Below are 18,282 nucleotides of genomic sequence, written 5' to 3'. Positions count from 1 at the left end.
TGGAGAAAACAAGCTTTATTATAATGATTTGAGATTTTGTGCATGGTAAAGATATACACATGAATCTTGTTTCTCCTATGTTTCAAGACAGAATTAATTTAAAGATTTATTGTAGACTAAAGCATCCAAAATACTGCAGTACATACGTAGCTACGAACATACAGACACTTTGATGCACAGCGTTTATTCTCTTTAAATAGGCAGTCAGCATTTGATCCATAAAAGAACAATCGATGAGAATATGTCAGTACCAATGTCAGAGAGTGCAAGATTTAGTGTTCTATGCACAAAATATATGAAACAGACCTATACAGATGGAATGTACAAGATTTTAAAAGAAAAAAAAAAAAGGAAACAAAAATCCCTCATACTCATACATAGGATTGAAAGGCTACAGAACTGAAAATGATATAAAGAATTCTAAGAATATACTCTTTTGATGACCGAACATTCCCATGTCATAAAGCAAAAACATTTTAAGGCTGTGTTGCTTTCAAAAGTTACTGGAAGTGCTGTACATTCATTGGAACAACATAGCCAATTTATTCATCTATCTTAGAATAGTAATAGCTTCCATACATTCTCCACAAACAGACTATACAATCACTGCCACACAATTCATCTTCAGAAAGTTTAAGATTAACATCATGATTTGTAGCTTACTGTCACTTAAAACAAAAAATTATTTATTTATACCAAACAAATCTTTAATGGGCACTTAGTTTCCTTTATGGCAATGCTAGATTCCTAGTTATCAAAAATATTAAAATAATTGTAAGTTTAAAACCCTGTAACATTTACAGAATGCAACAATATCACGATTTTCAATTTTAAGCAAAATTAAACAATGTTTGCAGCAAATACCTTCAATTTTATCTTACCTGGAAATGTCTTACTTTTAAATTATTAAACTAAAAATATTCCTCCCTTTTTCAGAAGCTGGTGAATAAGGAGGATACCGTACAGTTCAAATGTACATAAAGATTTTTTCCATCTGAAGTAATCTGCAGATTACCTGATGTTTATTTGCTATTTCCTCCAATTAACTTAGGTATTACCAAAGCATTTATGTGACCCCTTTAGTGTTAAGGATCCATAGACACTTGCTAGCATACTGCTATTCCAGTTAACTCCCTTAGTACATACCCTGTATATTTAGTAGTAGAAGCAAGTGTATTCTAGTTGCATGGACCTGTTAGTATTTATTTGCCTCAAATCTAGTCAAAGAGTAAATTAAAAGACGGTAACCTGGGGACTTTAGTTACCGGAGACTAAAGTTTGGTCAAGATACTAAGAACCATTTTTTTTTTTTTTTTAATGGCTAAGCGTCATAAAGGCTTTTTATTCATTTGTTTCTAAGTGGTCAAGTGACTCCACCCACCTCCCCATGTCCAGCAGGGGAGGTCTGTATTGGAGATACAGTTACTAATATCTGTAACTGGGGAGGGAATGCATCGTCACCGACCATTACATTCTAACTGGCAACATTTTGCCGTGAGTGCCCAGGGGAAATTTGAATGCGTAGTTTTTCAGTGCTACTTATCATGAATGTATGACAGGTTCTGTACACGTGACAAACAGAAATCAAACAATAATGGTAGAACAGAAACAAAAAGTCACTTATTTCAATATCCTTCTCAGTTTACTAGAAACCACTTAGAATGTGACAAAACTCCATTTAAATCTTGTCTGTTCATCCTATCAGCAGCACTTTTCCCCCTAAAATATGCTTACCAAGAAATACAGTAAATGCACATATGTATCCAAATTTGAAACGTTATCTATACTTTAGCATATGCGATTGTATTTATTTTGGGGAAATATAGTGTTTCCTGGAGTGCCCGTAGCATGTGTTAGGAACAGGTAGTGGGACAGGTCTGAATCAAAGTATCTCTTCTTTTATTCCAGTTTCGTTCCAATATTGACATGTAAAAAAATCAGCTTTGTGTTCCTTCTATTAAGATACCCAGTCTAATACGTTATGATGGCTGGTTAATTTCTAAATTCACAAGTATAATTTGAATGTGCAAAAAACCCCTTTAAGTAAACGAGCCTTAAGATCCATGGCCTATGACAGAGTCTACAGAGGAAGCTACTTTCACTGGTGAAAATAAACTGAAATTAATTTAACCAGTGTAAAACCTTTCCTTTTAAACATTTCAGGAATTATCGAGTCTAGCTTATCTTTTATGCAGAAGGTTAGTTAATGGTAAAATGACATTCCCACCCTAGAGTGTAAGCTCCAAAGGGGCAGGGGGCTTTGTCTGTTTTATCCATTACTTTCTCCCCAGTGCCTTGAATAGCCTCTGGCACCCAGGAAATGCTCATTAAACATCAGTGTTTAAATTCAAAGACTCATTTCACCACTGACTTTAGGGAAAAAGAAACATCACATTCACATAGTTATACATGTGGGAAATGTTTCTTCATAGTACAGTTTTAAGGTGCTTTTAGTGAAAAAGGTCCCCAAGTCATTATCGAAAATGCCAAACACGACATCTATTTGGTAGAACTGAGCAGAAAATCAAACAGTGGAGATACACCACATCTTATTTTACAGAATCAGATTTGACTAAATTATTCTTACCATTTCTCAAAATGCATTTATACTTAAATGTAAATCAAGTTCAACTTTGTTTCTTTCGACCTGTTTTTCGTTTTGCTTTTGAAAGCACAGAAGGCCATTTTCTGACTAGCAGTCAGCCGATACCAGCATTCCTGGAAAATGGCAAAAATGACATCTGCTTTAGGGCTTGCTCTATGAGGACGGCTTTAAACGGTGCAGTTTTGAGGAATGTGCTGAAGCTGCTTCTGTCTTTCAGAGTGCTGCCTATTTCAATACACCAAAGGTTCAGCTAAATATATATATATGATACATTCTACCTTACCCTAATCATGTATACATAGTCCTTTAATGCCTCTACTAGTCATTAGACAATGATAAATAACCATAACATGCCCTTACCTGTAATGCTCTCGCGATAACACGACTTTGGTAACACTTGCTTTCTAAGGGGAAACCACTGATCAATCAATCACATGCCTTTGGTTGACACCACCCGTCCTCCAAAGGGCTCCTTATGGCTCTCTGTCCTAGGATACTGGTGTCCTACTACATGTGCTGACATTTTGCAAGAGGTAAAGCTTTCGCATTCGTGAAGTGGAAGAGGAGAGACACGTGTGAGAACACGGCACAGAAAATGTGACTGACTTTTCCTTGATTACATTCCAGTGTATTAACCTGGAGTTAACGGGGCAGTTGGTTTACCAAAAGGTAACGTTACTGTTGTAAAATGCCTTTCAAAGTATCAGGAATTTCAGGCTTCCCTGAAATTGAACTGAAAATGAACTTTGTTTTTAGATACAAGGTGAGCAGGAGAGAGGTGAAAAGAACACATGAAGATCTTTGATCAAACTCAGAAAGGGTGGGAGATTTGCATTGATTTTTTAAGTGCTAAACTCAAGAGGCTTGCTAATCCCAGCTGGGAGGATTTTGTAAGACAGCTTTCGTTTTTTCCCAAAGTAATGTTATATGTAGTTACTGATAAACAAAAAATGTCACAAGAGTAATATCTACTGTAAAAGTGAGGTTAGAAGATCCCCTGGGTCTTGTGACCAAGGTTAAATAAAGTATATAACTATAACAGATTTTGTTTTCATCTTGTTTTTGGAAGCTCTGCACAAAAGCTATCACTCACAGGATTAACAAATGCCTTTAAATATTCTAGTTGTTTTTTTAATGCTTGTTTGATTTGCAAAATTAAACTACATAAATCCCTGTCCTATGTGTCATAGTTCACAGGTGTAAAACTTTGCAGTTTTTATAGATTCAGTAGAAGAGATTTCTTTTTTTTTTTTTTACTCTAAACATGGATTATGGAAATCAGATATGCAGTTTTTAAGGAAATTGTTACATTCAGATATAACCTTGGAAAGTTCACCGATGATTCCTTCTAGCAAGAAAAGTCTAGTATCATCTGGTCCTGCGTCAGGAAATCCATTCCAGTTTACGCTGTAAGATCTTTGTAAGGGGGTGTCCAGTCGCCCACTGTTACTGTAAGTACCGGTAGACCTTGAAACAGTGGTTTCCAGAGTCTGCAACCACCACGTGGCCGTCTGAAGTTAGGGCCAGGCCCTGGGGGCCATAGAGTGGATCAGCAGACGTGTTAATGTAGGATAGAAACGACCCACTTCCATCAAAAACCTGAAAACATAAAGTCAGAGGGCGACAGAAGTTAGAGTAACAGGAAGAGGCCGGGGTTAGGAAACCTCTGATGCTGGCGTTTCTCACCTGGAAGCACGGGTGCAGCCCCCAGGCTTGTTTAGGCCGCACTCACCCACAGCCCCTCCCTCTGCTCACCGTGCCTGCTCCCCGCTCACTCTCTGTGCCCCAGGGGCCCGTCCAAGGCACGCACCCCCAGCCAGAGGACCCTGCTTACACGCTCACAGAGGTCCCATGTGAGGGGAATGGCTCTGGATGGGGCCTGAAGAACAAACCACCCTTCTGTCTCACTCTGAGCTTTCACTTCTCCCCTTCCAGCCTCACTATCTTCTTTTATTCCCAAGCACAAGAGGGAAAAATTGGCAACTAGACCACAGAAGAATGTCCTGAGTCAACGTGCATCAAGAAAATGGAGATTTTTTTTTCATTTTTGGAAAAGAGTAAGTTATACCAAGTCAATGGTTCGACACGTACATTTGGACAGAAAGTGGTCTTTCTTGGTCAGTGGGCTTCTGCTATGACGAAATAAAAAGAACTCTTTTCCTTCCCAGGCCCAGGCTGCTTTCTTCTGGCCGTTCTCTTTGGCTTATAGGGTGTTTCAAAAGGCAGGTGTGATGAGGGCCACGGTGCAAACAGCTGATCATCTGTGGCCCTATACAGCCTGCCTCCTGACTGTAGCCCCCTGTCTGCTTCTGGCTTCCCATCAGATACAGAACACCTTTTTCAAAAGTAGATGTCCACTGGGATAATTAAGCAAGATAAATACCTTGGAGAAATTAAAGTATACAGTGTTACATTTAAAGTCTTGACCCCTTTCCTGAGAAGAGGACATCCATCATCAGATTCAACTGCCGAACACTGCTGTTCTCAGAGCGACCTGGGATGCTCCCTGCTTTGCCCAGAGCACCCTGGGTTGACTTGTTTCTATTCCACCTTCCTTAGTTTGGCACTTCTGGTTAGACTATTTACAGCCTAATTACCTAACCAATGAACAAATGGAGAACATTCCAGTTTGGAGGACTTCACTTTCAACAAACAGCGATCACTCTAAACAAACAAATCCATCTACCTGGATCCTGCTGTTCCCCCAGTCGGCTACAATGATGTTTCCATTTGAATCCACTGCTACGCCTGTGGGAGCATTAAACTGCCCGTTTCCTTCTCCATTTGAGCCAAACTTCAACATGAATTCGCCTTCCTGATTAAACACCTGTATGAGATATTTTTAAATTATTTTAAACTAAAATAGTTAAGCAAACATTCTGGTTTTTTAAAAATATCTGATCAGGTTATTTAAGACATTCTTCAAAAAGGAGCAGTTTACAAACTAGACCCCGCATATCACTTGTGGTTCCCAAATTTACCATCTAAATCTGATTTACTATTTGTTAAACCACTTCTTTTTCTAGCTTATATTTGGTTGTATTACTATGTGAAAAATACTTTTGTTTTAAATTATCAAAAATATACAAATATAAGGTAGTATGAGTAAGTAGAGATGTAATTTCCAAACACATTATTCTTTTTGCATTTAAATAAATATCTAATTTCAAGAATAGGAATTGTATTTCTAACAGGATGGACAATTGCTCAAAGTTGAATCAGAAAGTAAGAGCTTTTTGTTACGCCAGATATTCAGAATTCACTACCATTTTACTACGTCAACATAAGAAGAAATGTGGCTGGACCACACATTTATAGCAAGGAAAATCCAAGTGAGTATGTGCGTGCGTGTGTGTGTGTGTGTGATGGCAGCAACTGAGGAATAAGAAAATGGCTTTTTAAAATAGATTTTCTCAGAATATTTTAGTTAGAATAGATAGCCATAAGCTTTGATGAATACAGCCCATGAGAGAAGGAGGATGATGGAAGAGGGAGCTAAACAAAACTGCAGAATTCTCAAAGTCTCTAATATCTGATATGGCCAAGCACTGGACTATTGTGGTTAATTAAATATTCTTGGTTTTTCCAGTGGTCATGTATGGATGTGAGAGTTGGACTGTGAAGAAGGCTGAGCGCCCAAGAATTGATGCTTTTGAACTGTGGTGTTGGAGAAGACTCTTGAGAGTCCCTTGGACTGCAAGAAGATCCAACCAGTCCATTCTGAAGGAGATCAACCCTGGGATTTCTTTGGAGGGAATGATGCTGAAGCTGAAACTCCAGTACTTTGGCCACCTCATGTGAAGAGTTGACTCATTGGAAAAGACTCTGATGCTGGGAGGGATTGGGGGCAGGAGGAGAAGGGGACGACCAAGGATGAGATGGCTGGATGGCATCATGGACTCGATGGACCTGAGTCTGAGTGAACTCTGGGCGTTGGTGATGGACAGGGAGGCCTGGCGTGCTGTGATTCATGGGGTCGCAAAGAGTCGGACACGACTAAGCGACTGAACTGAACTGAAATATTCTTATTAATAGTGTTACAGTATAGGTACCAATTGTAGATTACTCAGATTACTAACACTGAGAGAATTAGCATTTTCATGTGTTTAATGATAAGACTAGCAAGCATAACTTTATCTTGAAGATCTGGTTTTGAAACACGCTCAGGATATTCTCTTATGCCTTCATTGTCACGTGACACAGGCAGAAAAGCTCACTGACCAGTCAGACAGTGTTGTATGCGAGGCACCCATGAGAGTGAGGTTTCTGAAACGAGGACCTGAGAGAGGCCACCAAGCCTGAGCACACGTCTCATCTGAAGGTGCTTTCAGAGCCTTTTAGAGATTCTCTTACTGCCATCTCTGTGGTCATGAAAGAGTAAAATGATGCTATTTCTTTCAGTTTCTTATGATGGGGAAGTGAGACGCTTCCAACTCTAAAGCCTAAATTTTAAGGTAAAATAAAAAAGTCGTGACCGCTTTCTGAATTAGTTACATGCTTGCCAAGTAAATAAGCTACCTCTTTGGTTCTTTGAAAGGACAGAGACAAGAGTCAACTTTTACTAAGATGTCGTGTCTTTAAAATCTTCTCTGATTCTTTTTATCTCCTTCACATAATTTTGGGATTAACATGTACAGACTACTATATACAAAATAGATAATCAACAAGGATCTAATGCAGCACGGGGAATGCTACTCAATATTCTGTAATAAACTAAATGGGAAAAGAATCTGAAAAAGAAAAGACGTGTATGTGTAAAAGATGTCTGTATATGTATAACCGAATAACCTTGCTGTACACCTGACGCTCATACGGTATTGTAAGTCACAATGCTGTTGTGGTTTAGCCGCTAAGTCATGTCCGACTCTTTGTGACCCCATGGATTACATAGCCCACCAGGCTCCTCTGTCCGTGGGACTTCTCAGGCAAGATTATTGGAGTGGGATTTCCTTTTTCAGGGGATCTTCTTGACCCAGGGATCAAACCTGTGTCTTTGGCTGGGCAGGGGGATTCTTTACCATTGTGTCCTATACTCCAATACAAAATAAAAATGAAAAAAAAAAAAAAAAAAGCTATACAAATAATCATTTTGTCTGCTTATCTTTCTAAGTCAGTATGTTTTCCTTGACATAATCTGAACAGCTTACATGCTTCTGCTCCATTCTGAAATTATGAAGAAGGCTAATTTAATCTTGTTTTGCAATGAGGAAAATGTATATAGTGAAGGTAGCTAAAGAACCAATTAGCCCACTTGTTACCCCTGACCTATAGTTCAGGTTTTTATGTTTACCAACAGAGAAGTGACTCAAATCAAGAATTCTTATTAACTGTTCATGTTATATAAAGAGTAAAAGCCCAACTATTCCATAAAAGCTACATGACAACAACTGTTGAAGAGAAGAGAAAAATCAAAATGACTGTGTTTTTTCCTTCTAAATGAGAGAAAAATTGAGTTTAAGTAACTAAACTGCCTCTACAGTACTGAAAACCTGAAATGTTTTCACAATTTTAATGACTTTCAATTTCTCATATTTTCTGTTTTTCCCACCTAAAATGTCATTTAATTATTTGTAACTTATTCAGATGAAAGCATACTAACAGGCAGAAGTATGACTGAAATCATTTTTATAGTTTTCTTTTTTGATAAATTTTTACGATTTTGATGATAGTCCTTTTCTGATTTCAAAATTCTGTTCACCTCAACACCACCTCCACTTGGAAGTCTTCCCTGACAGTCTTAATTATGGAAATCTTCCTTTTTCTGGATATTTAGAGAACTTTGTGTGCACCTATTTTTTTTGTATTTTTTGGCCGTTCAGTCCTGACCGGGGATTGAACTTGTGCCCCCCGCACTGGAAGCGGCGTCTTAGCCACTGGACCCCCAGGGCAGTCCCTACACATACCCATTCTTAAGAAAGGCATTTGTGGCTCTCTGCCTTGCATTATGGCTATTACATATGTTTTCCTTCCTTCTACAGTGTTAGGCAGGACTGGTAAATAGGAATCCTCCCACTCACCGAGGCCAGCTGGCTCACACAGTTGCCTCGAGCAAAGGGAAAGGAAAGGCTCTGAGCCCCAGCTGTGCTCAGTGGAAAAGGGCAGCCTGGTCACCGTCACGTCTTCTGCTGGGGGTGGTGGCACCTAGGCCCAGCCTCACTGGCCCTGGCACCACTGAGACCTACATGGGTTTCCTTCCTGTTGCGTGCACAACGGTTAAATGAAGGGCCGATCTATAAAGAGAGAGGAGGGTAGGGGGTGTCGTGATGGCCCATGATGTCCTTTTCGAGTTATGCTCGTCCACAGGACTGTGACAGCCCCCTGGGAGAACGGCCGCAGGCTGAGGCTCTGCTGTCACTCTGCTGTGTGCGTCCCTCATTCTCAAGAGACCTTCCCACTGTCCTCTTCCTCTTACCAAGCCTGGGCGGTGTGTGTGTATGTGGAAGAGGGAACGGACGGGGCCCTGCCACTCAGGCAGCCACTCCGGAGAGACCCACGGCATGAAGTGGCCTTTTAAGGAAGCAGCAACGGTGGGCATCCTTCCCCTCAGCCTGCCCCAGCACCACGTGCTCCCCTCTCTGCACGGGGACTTGGCGCCCATCTCCAAAGCACAAGGCCTTTCCATTTATCTACCAGCTTCAAAACACCTTCTTCCAGGAAGAGCTGGGGAAAAGCAGCAGTGAAGAGTGTTCCTTTGGGTTAGAATCCTATCCCTATTTAGCTCTTCCAGTCATCCACGCTAGCAGACTGATGTTTAGCTTTGAGTGCTCAAGGGTTGTCTATAAGCACAAACTTTACTCACTGGCCTACCCATGCTGTCTTCTTACCCTCCCGCACATCTGCAATGCCTGACTTTAAAACACTGAAGGGAGCTTACTTACGAGGAGAACTTAATGTTACTCCTAGGATCAGTGCAAACCCGTATCACTTGATGTAAACAGAAGGTAACCCTAAAAACAGATAAAGAACTCGGAGAGGAAAAGTGTCTGCCAGGGCACTGCCCAGGCCACCCAACACGGCCTTCAAGCGGACCACACATTACACTCGGAGAAGCTTGGTCTAGAATGCTAGCGTTTTCTCGTTCCTGTGAGTGAGTGAGACTCTGGTTTTGAACCACTCTATTTTCTCCTGATTTGCTCATAATAGAGGTCAAATCTTTCTCCCCACTTACCTAGTAAGAAAGATGTACTACAGTGTTTGGGGGAGGGGTAGGGAGCACCAAGTGTGTGAAAGGATGTATGAAGGACACTCTATGAAAGGATGCCAGGGCTATTCCCTCCCCATATCCGTTGTGGCGGCAGAGTTCTAATATCTACTTTTGTTTGTAAGGTCCTAGGTGCAGAAAACGGAAAAAAGTCATGTTTTAATTTATCAAATAGCCACAAAACATTAAGCTTCAGAAAGTTCTGCCTAAGTTCAAGCAATTGCTTTTTCAAATTTAATTTTCAAGTCATCTCCATTTATACCAGCTTCAAATGAAGACACTTATTGCCACAATGTTTTGTTCACTTTTCTGACTCTGCAAAGTTTGTGTGTCCAAATTAAAACCTGCATCTTTTAGGAGAAGCAAAGATCTGCTCTTTTAGGTTACATCCCCTAGGTCCTGTGTGTATACGCAAGTCTCGTGTTTTCTCCCAGACTGATTCCTGCATTAAAGCAGTTTAAAAGTTAACAACAATTGATGTGTTTATGGTACCTTGACAGAATGATTATGGAAATCTGTAACAATAATCTCATTATTGCTATTTACAGCTGCGAAATGGGGACCTGAAATAAAAATAAGAAAAAAATATGTGATAACCATAACAACGAAAATGATTACAACAACACAGTAGTTACACAACTTCATATATTAACTTAGTTATTTAAGAAAAAACAAAGAACTACAGACTCGGTTCTTAAAAGGTCATTCAGCCAGACCTCTGGCTTCAGATAACACAGATTTGATAGCATTCTACACTTGTGGCTGTCTACTCTGCTTTCTTCCAAATCAAGCTGACTGTTCCAGCAGCCCTCATGGAGTGGAATGAGCAGTAAGCATCAGAATTCCTTCTCCACACCACCATCTGAAAGTCACCTCTGCCAGCTTCCCCGACAGTCACACAGGGCCCTCAGCTCCCACTGAAGAGAGACATGGTGACTCTTGGGAGCACCGAGGGAAAAATATCCAGCGTGTAATAATTTTTTTTCAAGTAGCTCAAAAACCCACACTTTATAATTTTGGGCGACATTCAGAATTTGGCAGAACTGGAGACAAAGCATAAAGAAAGATTATGCAAATTAATGTGAAACGCCGAAAGCATCCTCCTCAAAAGAAAGTAATCAACTGTTTTCAGCCTCTTCTTGCAGATGTAAAAAAAAAAATGAAATAAGCCTGTGACTGCAAAGTGGCACACCAAAGAGAAAAAAAAGAAACTGCCTTCCCTGTGTTGAGCAAATATTCTATACTCCTGGTCTCATATAATCACTTAGGTGAAAACTATTCTCATTCAGAAACTTTTAAATAAATCAACAGTGAGGTGGAAACAGGAGGCTCTCCATGGTTCCTCAAACATTTTCATTTAAAAACGATTTTATTCAATGTTAATATCTGAAGATTAGACTTCTGAGTTGCCACCATTAAAAGCCACACATGGGCTGCAGTAGCACTTACTGCGGGTAAAGTCACTGAGAAGCATCTAACCATGCTTTCGCTTAGATTCCATCCCCAGTGTCTTTCCCAAAGCCGGCAAACACACTGGGGATGAGGCGTCTTCAACATGCTCCAACATCATGCAACTGTGAGCAGAAGAAGCATAAAAAAGGGGGTTTACATATTACCATCGAGTGTACCTGCAAACTGCCTGTCCCCATTGCCTCGGCTACCAAACCTGGTGACTATTTTCCCGTTTGGCTGGAAGATGAAGACGCAGCACGCTTTGTTATCCACCACGATGATGTGCCCGTTGCGGTCCACAGACACTCCTTTGGGCCCCATCAACTTTCCTGATCCGATTTTCGTCTGTCAGAAACAAGTGCAGAAATGAAGGTGAAAGCGCGGCAGAGCATGAAGACGGATGAGGGTGTCAGCAGACGCTGACCTGGCTGTTCAAACAGGTGCATGGCTACTCACGGGCCACAACTATCTGTCCGGAAAATGGTCTTCCCCACATCCATTATCTGTTACTGATATTTATATGCAATCATTTTTTTAAGGAATCAGCACCAAAAATGTTCTAGAATCCCCTTAACCGGAGTCACAATTCCTGTGTAAGGAAGCAGTTTGGTGGAGCAAGGGACCACTGGATTAGGAGTGGGAAGACCGTTTCATGCTTGTCACTCGCTTTGTGTCCATTTTGCTATAGCATTTGCCATAGCACACATTAATTTTTTTCCTTAAGTTTTAGACTCTTAAATATTATAAATGTCAAAAAGTGACCTTAATCACTTCCACTGCCACTTCTGGAATATGTATACAGTAAAATAAATTAAGTATTTAGTGTAGAGTACAGCACATATTAAGCAGTCTTTAAAAGGAAGCAATCACTGTCTTTATTAAATATCATAATTAATATCTAAAGGGCCAGGCATCTGCCATTGAACTAGAGCTCCACACAGGTGGGAATCATGTCTGTTTCATCCAGCACTGTGTACTCAGAGCCTAGCACACTTCCTGGTGCCTAACAAGTACTCAACAAATATTCACTCAATATATTAACTTGAAAAGTCTAGCATTATTGCAGGGTAACTCATGATGATTAAATGGTTCCAGTCTTTGTAGTATTTTTAAATGGGATAAAAGCATTAGATTTCTATAAAACATATACCATACGTTTTTAAGACCTTACTTTTCTGAGTATAGTGTGTGTATCAATGCCTGTTCGTTGTAAGATGCCTGTCTTAAATCTTCACTTTAATACTTTGTTTCCTAGAGTACATATAAAGACGGGCTTTATTCATTTGCCCATTTATTTATAATTCCACAAACGCTGACCAGCGCCCAGTGCGTGCCGTGTGGTAGGGTGAGAAACAGCGCCTGCCCTCAACGACACCTCAGCTGCTGTGTCTACTGTGCCCTTCTGCATGTGCCTAGTGTCAAGGGTTAACTTTGGTAGGTTTGGGAGAATTCAAGGCCGTCTCAGAAGCCACGTGGAACAATACCCCAGTGACACAGGTCACACAGACAAGGGAGGAGAAGGCGCATCCGAGGTGAGGGAGCTCTGGGAAAGGGCCTGGGAGGTGACAGGGAGGCAAGAACCACAGTCCTCGCTGGCACCAGGCTGGGAAATGTCAGCGGGATCAGAGCTCTCTGTGCTTTAATGAAAACCTTCAGATACTGAAAAAGGCAAGGTACAGAACAGTACCCCACCTGTATTAAATATGTGTTTACATGCATATACATTCCTGGAAGAGAAACTAAGAAATCATATAGTGTCTATGTGATACAAAGTGGTATTAACGGTGGCAGGAAAAACCCTTCTTCATTTTATTCTCTCCTCTGTAGACTTATTCGAAAAATCTATTTGCATACAGTACATGTTAACTTAAAAACTTAAACTCTGAAAAACATTACATTTTCAAAGGTTCTGTTTTAGACCCCTTATTTTCCCTTTTTCTGTTAGTGCTATTCTGATAGGAATATAACATAAGCTTCGCATGTAACTCAAAGTCTGCTAGTAGCCACATCAAAAAGAAAAAAGAAACAGGGAAAATTCATTTTAATTATGTGCTTATTTAACCTGATATACAGTCAGTCCCCTACATATGAACAGATTCCATTCCAAGAGCGCAGTCATATATCCAACAAAGTTAGCCGAGCTACCCAACTAATACAATCAGCCATGTCGTACTGAAATAAAATTGGATGTATTGTAATAGGTTTATAGTACTTTTCACACAAATAATACATTTAAAAAAACAAAGAAGACATTTCTAATCTTACAGAACAGTACCTTGAAAAGTATAGGAGTACATTAAGAGCTGGTGCTTCTTAGCAACACCAACTACATCACCATTGCTTTTATGCCCATTTCTGACGTCCTGGGCTTGAAGTAAAGATACTGCACTATTGTACTCTATAAAGCACACAAAAGCACAGCTTGCAGAGGCTGCGCACCAGCAACAGGGCATGCCAGACATGCTGGGAGCACACGTTCGCATCTCGGAAGTTTGCAACTTGAAGGTTCATACGTAGAGGACTCACTATATCCAGAAGTTACCATTTCAGTAAGTAATCAATATAAAAATTATTAATGAACTAGCTTACATTCTTTGGGGGGGACTAAATCTTTGAAATCCAGTGTTTATTTTACACTCATGGTACAACTCAATTCAGATCAGTCCCCTTTCAAGAACTCAGTATTCACAAGCGGCCTGTGGCTACTACATTGGACAGGTCGACTCTGTACACTTCTAAAACCTCATTTATGCTGCGGCCTCAGCTTTCACTGCCATGTGTAAGATTCTCAAATCCGTATCTTTAGCCATGGCTGATTTTATCTCAAACTCAACCAACGTCAAACCATTTAAAACAACAAAAAGAGATTAAAAAAAAAACAAAACACCCCAAACTAGCACCTCTGAATTTCCTAACTTCTTTTATGACACCACAGTTTGTCCAGTCACTTAGCATCATCACATTTCCAGCGCAAAGTTCATTCTGTCACCATTTGGAACCTCAGTTTCCTCATCTACAAAACAGCAGCGATGACATTTGCCTCCTGGGTCGTGCAGATTCTGGACGATAAAGGAAAGTGTCAGACACACTCTCCCTCTCTCCCACTCTCCTCAGTCGATATTATACCTGATGGGCAGGACTGTCCTCTGTCCCCACAGACATGAAGATACGTGCAGAGAGAAATGGAGAGAGGGAGGTGGGGCTCCCCACAGTGGAGGCTGAGGCTCAGCGCTGTGCTCCAAGTTGCTTCAGTCATGATCAGCTCAGACCCCACGGACTGCAGAGGAGCATGGGATTCTCCAGGCAAGAATACTGGAGTGGGTTGCCATGTAGGATTTTTCATTCTTGTACGTTTATAAATTACCGAGATTCAGTTCTGATCTCTTTAGAACAAAGAGATACAGTTATTCAGAAAGGAAATACTGGCATTCTTACAAGGGAATCTGTTGGTTAATTCAATTCTGGTGTTTGCAATCTAGCTCGAAGACTAGACTACAACCTAAGAGCTTGCAAAAAAAATTTATATACTTTCATGTCTGAATGGAAGTTATGGCAGTAGAGATCAAAGGTAAAAGAGGGAACTCAGGTGATTAACAAGAACATCACCATTACCTAATACTATGAACAATGGTTGTTACTTGGAATGACTCAGTCACATAATACCTAGAGGATGATAATTAGGTAGCATAAAAGCAGAAAATAAGGGATAACAGCCGTTCTATCACGCTGTAGTGAGAACTAGCGCATGTCTAAAAGAAAAAAATGCAAATGTTGGACCAAAACCTCTTTTTCCTTCCACTTCCCTTCATCACTCCCGATTAGCTGCACTAGATTCTCCCAAGTGAAATAAGAACTTCTGACAATGTGTCCCCCATTGAAACAGAATACTAAGCAAAGATATTTTAGACCCTGGCTTCGGAAAAGTTAAACGAAAATATTTAACTCAAGAAATATGTCCTTAAATTGAAAGAAGAGATGAGGTATTTTAGAATATGGTGGCCAAGGGTCTCTTTATCTGTTCTGAGGTCACGAAAGGTTCCCAGATGGACTGGAAGATCTAAGTCAGGAGGGAAGATGGAAAGGAAAAACTTAAGAGGCACAGAAGAATAAAATTAGGCCTAAGAAGTTGGTGAGTAAAACAAAGAAAAGGAGATAAGAAACTATATCCTTAGAACTATTGGGAATAAATACAGAGAAATCTACATGTGTGTTAAGAGTTTGTTTTCCTGAGCATCTGTTTAATTTTGCTGAATTCCACCAAAGAAGAAAATAAATATCTCTGTTTCTGGTTGTGAGCATCACACTTGGATGAAATCTCATTAAAGTACAAAAGTTTTTTCACTTGATAACCTTTTAGCCTTTGGATTTGGATTTTAAAAAAGAAAAAGAAAAAAGGAGTATGTTGCAGCAATACCATATCCATTCCCCCAATCCTCTAGGGGGCATAAGTGTTCCTTCATGCTTATTCCAATTATTACCAACAGTCCTCCCACTATCAGAATCCAGTTCTTCCAAGAAGAAAGCCCCTATTACATACAGAATACTGAACCACTGAATGAGAAATGTTTGACACAGGAAACCTTGCTTTCCTAAATATAAAACTACTGTTTCAAGTTGTTTTAATATAATAGATATAAAATATTTCAGATATAAAACTTTCAATAACTATTTTAGGGTCAGTTTTTAAATTTGAAACAACAGGTCACGGTTTTGCTAGAGTATTAAACTAGAATAAATGGGTTATCTCCAAATTAGAAGGTATTTTCAAGAGGTCACCAAACGTGTTCATTCTAGTAAAGTTAAAGCTGTCATATTTGGGTAAGCCTTACCGCAAATACAACTATGAAAACAAGAGGAGGAAGTTAGAGACACAGCAAGACAGAACTTCCCAAGCATATTGCCATGATACGATCATTAAATTAGCAGTGGAACAGAAAAATCAAGGACAATTGAAGATTGGTATGGAATATGGTGGAATTAGAGTTGATAGCTTTTTATTCTCCAAGGCTGAAAATATGCTGCCCACGCAAAACAGAGGCTCCAACCTGAGAGTTAATAATTACGTACCTTTTAAAAAGAAAACTGATGAGGTGACTATTGTGATCTAACAAACACACAAAGGAAAATATAAATTCTTCCAATAAGAGACTAAGTGAATTTCACGCATCTTTAGGATTTCAGAATAGATTATGAAGAGCATCATCCCCGTATAAGTCTGGACAAAGAAGGAATGAGCCCCAGGAGCCAGTATGAGGTCACGAAGCCAGAATCATAACTGATCCAACAGACAGAATGCTTTGGACAGGCACTGGGAAAGAACACTTCTTGGATGCCTATTTCATACCAGGCACATATAAAACCCAGAAATAATCTCTCATGTAATCCTTATTCAAATCCTGTATGTCAGATTTTTTTAAAATCCAAATTTGCAACAAGAGGCCATCAAGGCTTAAGAAAGTCATGTAATTTGCCAAAAGTCAGACAGTTAATAAGCTGCAGAACTGGTATTCCAATGAGTTAAAGTTCACGTTGTCCACTGAGAGAGAAGCCTGGACCAGCAGGGGGCGGAACGGGGACAATACTGCACCTGGCCTTCAAAACACTGCTTGTGACAAACTGTTGCACGATCTTGGGAACAAACGTGGAAAATGGGTTGGATGATCATCTTTTTGGAGAAGAGATTTCTGTTGTCATCAAACAGCTCTCCATTCTTCAGTGACTGGCTGAAGAAACAGAGGATGATGGGAGTAACAAGTACACTGAATGATGGGTTCCCTCCACGCTGTAGCTCAGCTCATATTTTCTCTTTGGAGACAGCCCCCATTTTCTTCTCCTTTCAGTTCTTAAATTAGGTACCATAACACTATGGTTCAAAATTGTACCAAACAATTTATGACTGCCTAAAGGCTGACATGTGTAGTCTTCTCTTGTGTTGTTGGAAGAGGGTGTTTGCTATGACCAGTGTGTTCTCTTGGCAAAACTGTTAGCCTTTGCCCTGCTTCAATTCTGTACTCCAAGGCCAAATCTGCCTCTTACTCCAGGTGTTTCTTGACTTCTTACTTTTGCATTCCAGTCCCTTATAATGAAAAAGACATCTTTTGGGGTGTTAGTTCTAAACGGTCTTGTAGGCCTTCATAGAACCATTCAACCTCAGCTTCCACAATAACACAAGAGAAGACTCTACACATGGACATCACCAGATGGTCAATACCAAAATCAGACAGATTATATTTTTTGCAGCCAAAGATGGAGAAGCTCTATACAGTTAGCAAAACAAGACCAGGAGCTGACTGTGGATCACATCATGAACTCCTTATTGCCAAATTCAGACTTAAATTGAAGAAAGCAGAGAAAACCACTAGACCATTTGGGTATGACCTAAATCAAATCCCTTATGATTATAAAGTAGAAGTGAGAAATAGATTTAAGGGACTAGATCTGATAGACAGAGTGCCTGATGAGCTATGGATGGAGGTTCATGACATTGTTCAGGAGACAGGGATAAGACCATCGCCAAGAAAAAGAAATGCAAAAAAGCAAAGTGGCTGTCTGAGGAAGCCATACAAACACCTGTGAAAAGAAGAGAAGCAAAAGGCAAAGAAGGAAAGGAAAGATATACCCATTTGAACGCAGAGTTCCAAAGGAAAGCAAGGAGAGATAAGAAAGCTTTCCTCAGTGATCAATGCAAAGAAACAGAGGAAAACAATAGAACAGAAAGACTAGAGATCTCTTCAAGAAAATTAGAGATACCAAGGGAACATTTCATGCAAAGATGGGCTCAATAAAAGACAGAAATGGTATGGACCTAACAGAAGCAGAAGATATTAAGAGGAGTTGGCAAGAATACACAGAAGAACTGTACAAAAAAGATCTTCACGACCCAGATAATCACGATGGTGTGATCACTCACACTCACCTAGAACCAGACTCCCTGGAATGTGAAGTCAAGTGGGCCCCAGGAAGCATCACTACGAAAAAAGCTAGTGGAGGTGATGGAATTCCAGTTGAGCTATTTCAAATCCTA

General features: G+C 40.1%; 1 protein-coding gene across 10 annotated transcripts in view; it reads right to left on the bottom strand.

Annotated features, from left to right (window-relative positions):
* TRIM2 (tripartite motif containing 2) overlaps positions 1–18,282 on the bottom strand; it is a 127,001-nt gene continuing 108,719 nt past the window's right edge. For all 10 annotated transcript variants that reach the window (XM_005691166.3, XM_018061610.1, XM_018061617.1 and 7 more), the window contains 4 exons: positions 11,435–11,603; positions 10,299–10,369; positions 5,292–5,432; positions 1–4,204 (listed from right to left, as the gene is read on the bottom strand). In XM_005691166.3, the coding sequence (XP_005691223.2) occupies positions 4,052–4,204; positions 5,292–5,432; positions 10,299–10,369; positions 11,435–11,603 (534 nt within the window). In that variant the 3' untranslated portion in view covers positions 1–4,051. The remainder of the gene's footprint in view (positions 4,205–5,291; positions 5,433–10,298; positions 10,370–11,434; positions 11,604–18,282) is intronic.

This window comes from Capra hircus, chromosome 17 (assembly GCF_001704415.2).
Source record: "Capra hircus breed San Clemente chromosome 17, ASM170441v1, whole genome shotgun sequence".
Taxonomy (NCBI): Eukaryota; Metazoa; Chordata; class Mammalia; order Artiodactyla; family Bovidae; genus Capra; species Capra hircus.
Note: the sequence above shows the minus strand (reverse complement) of the source record. Positions and strands in the feature narration are given on the sequence as shown.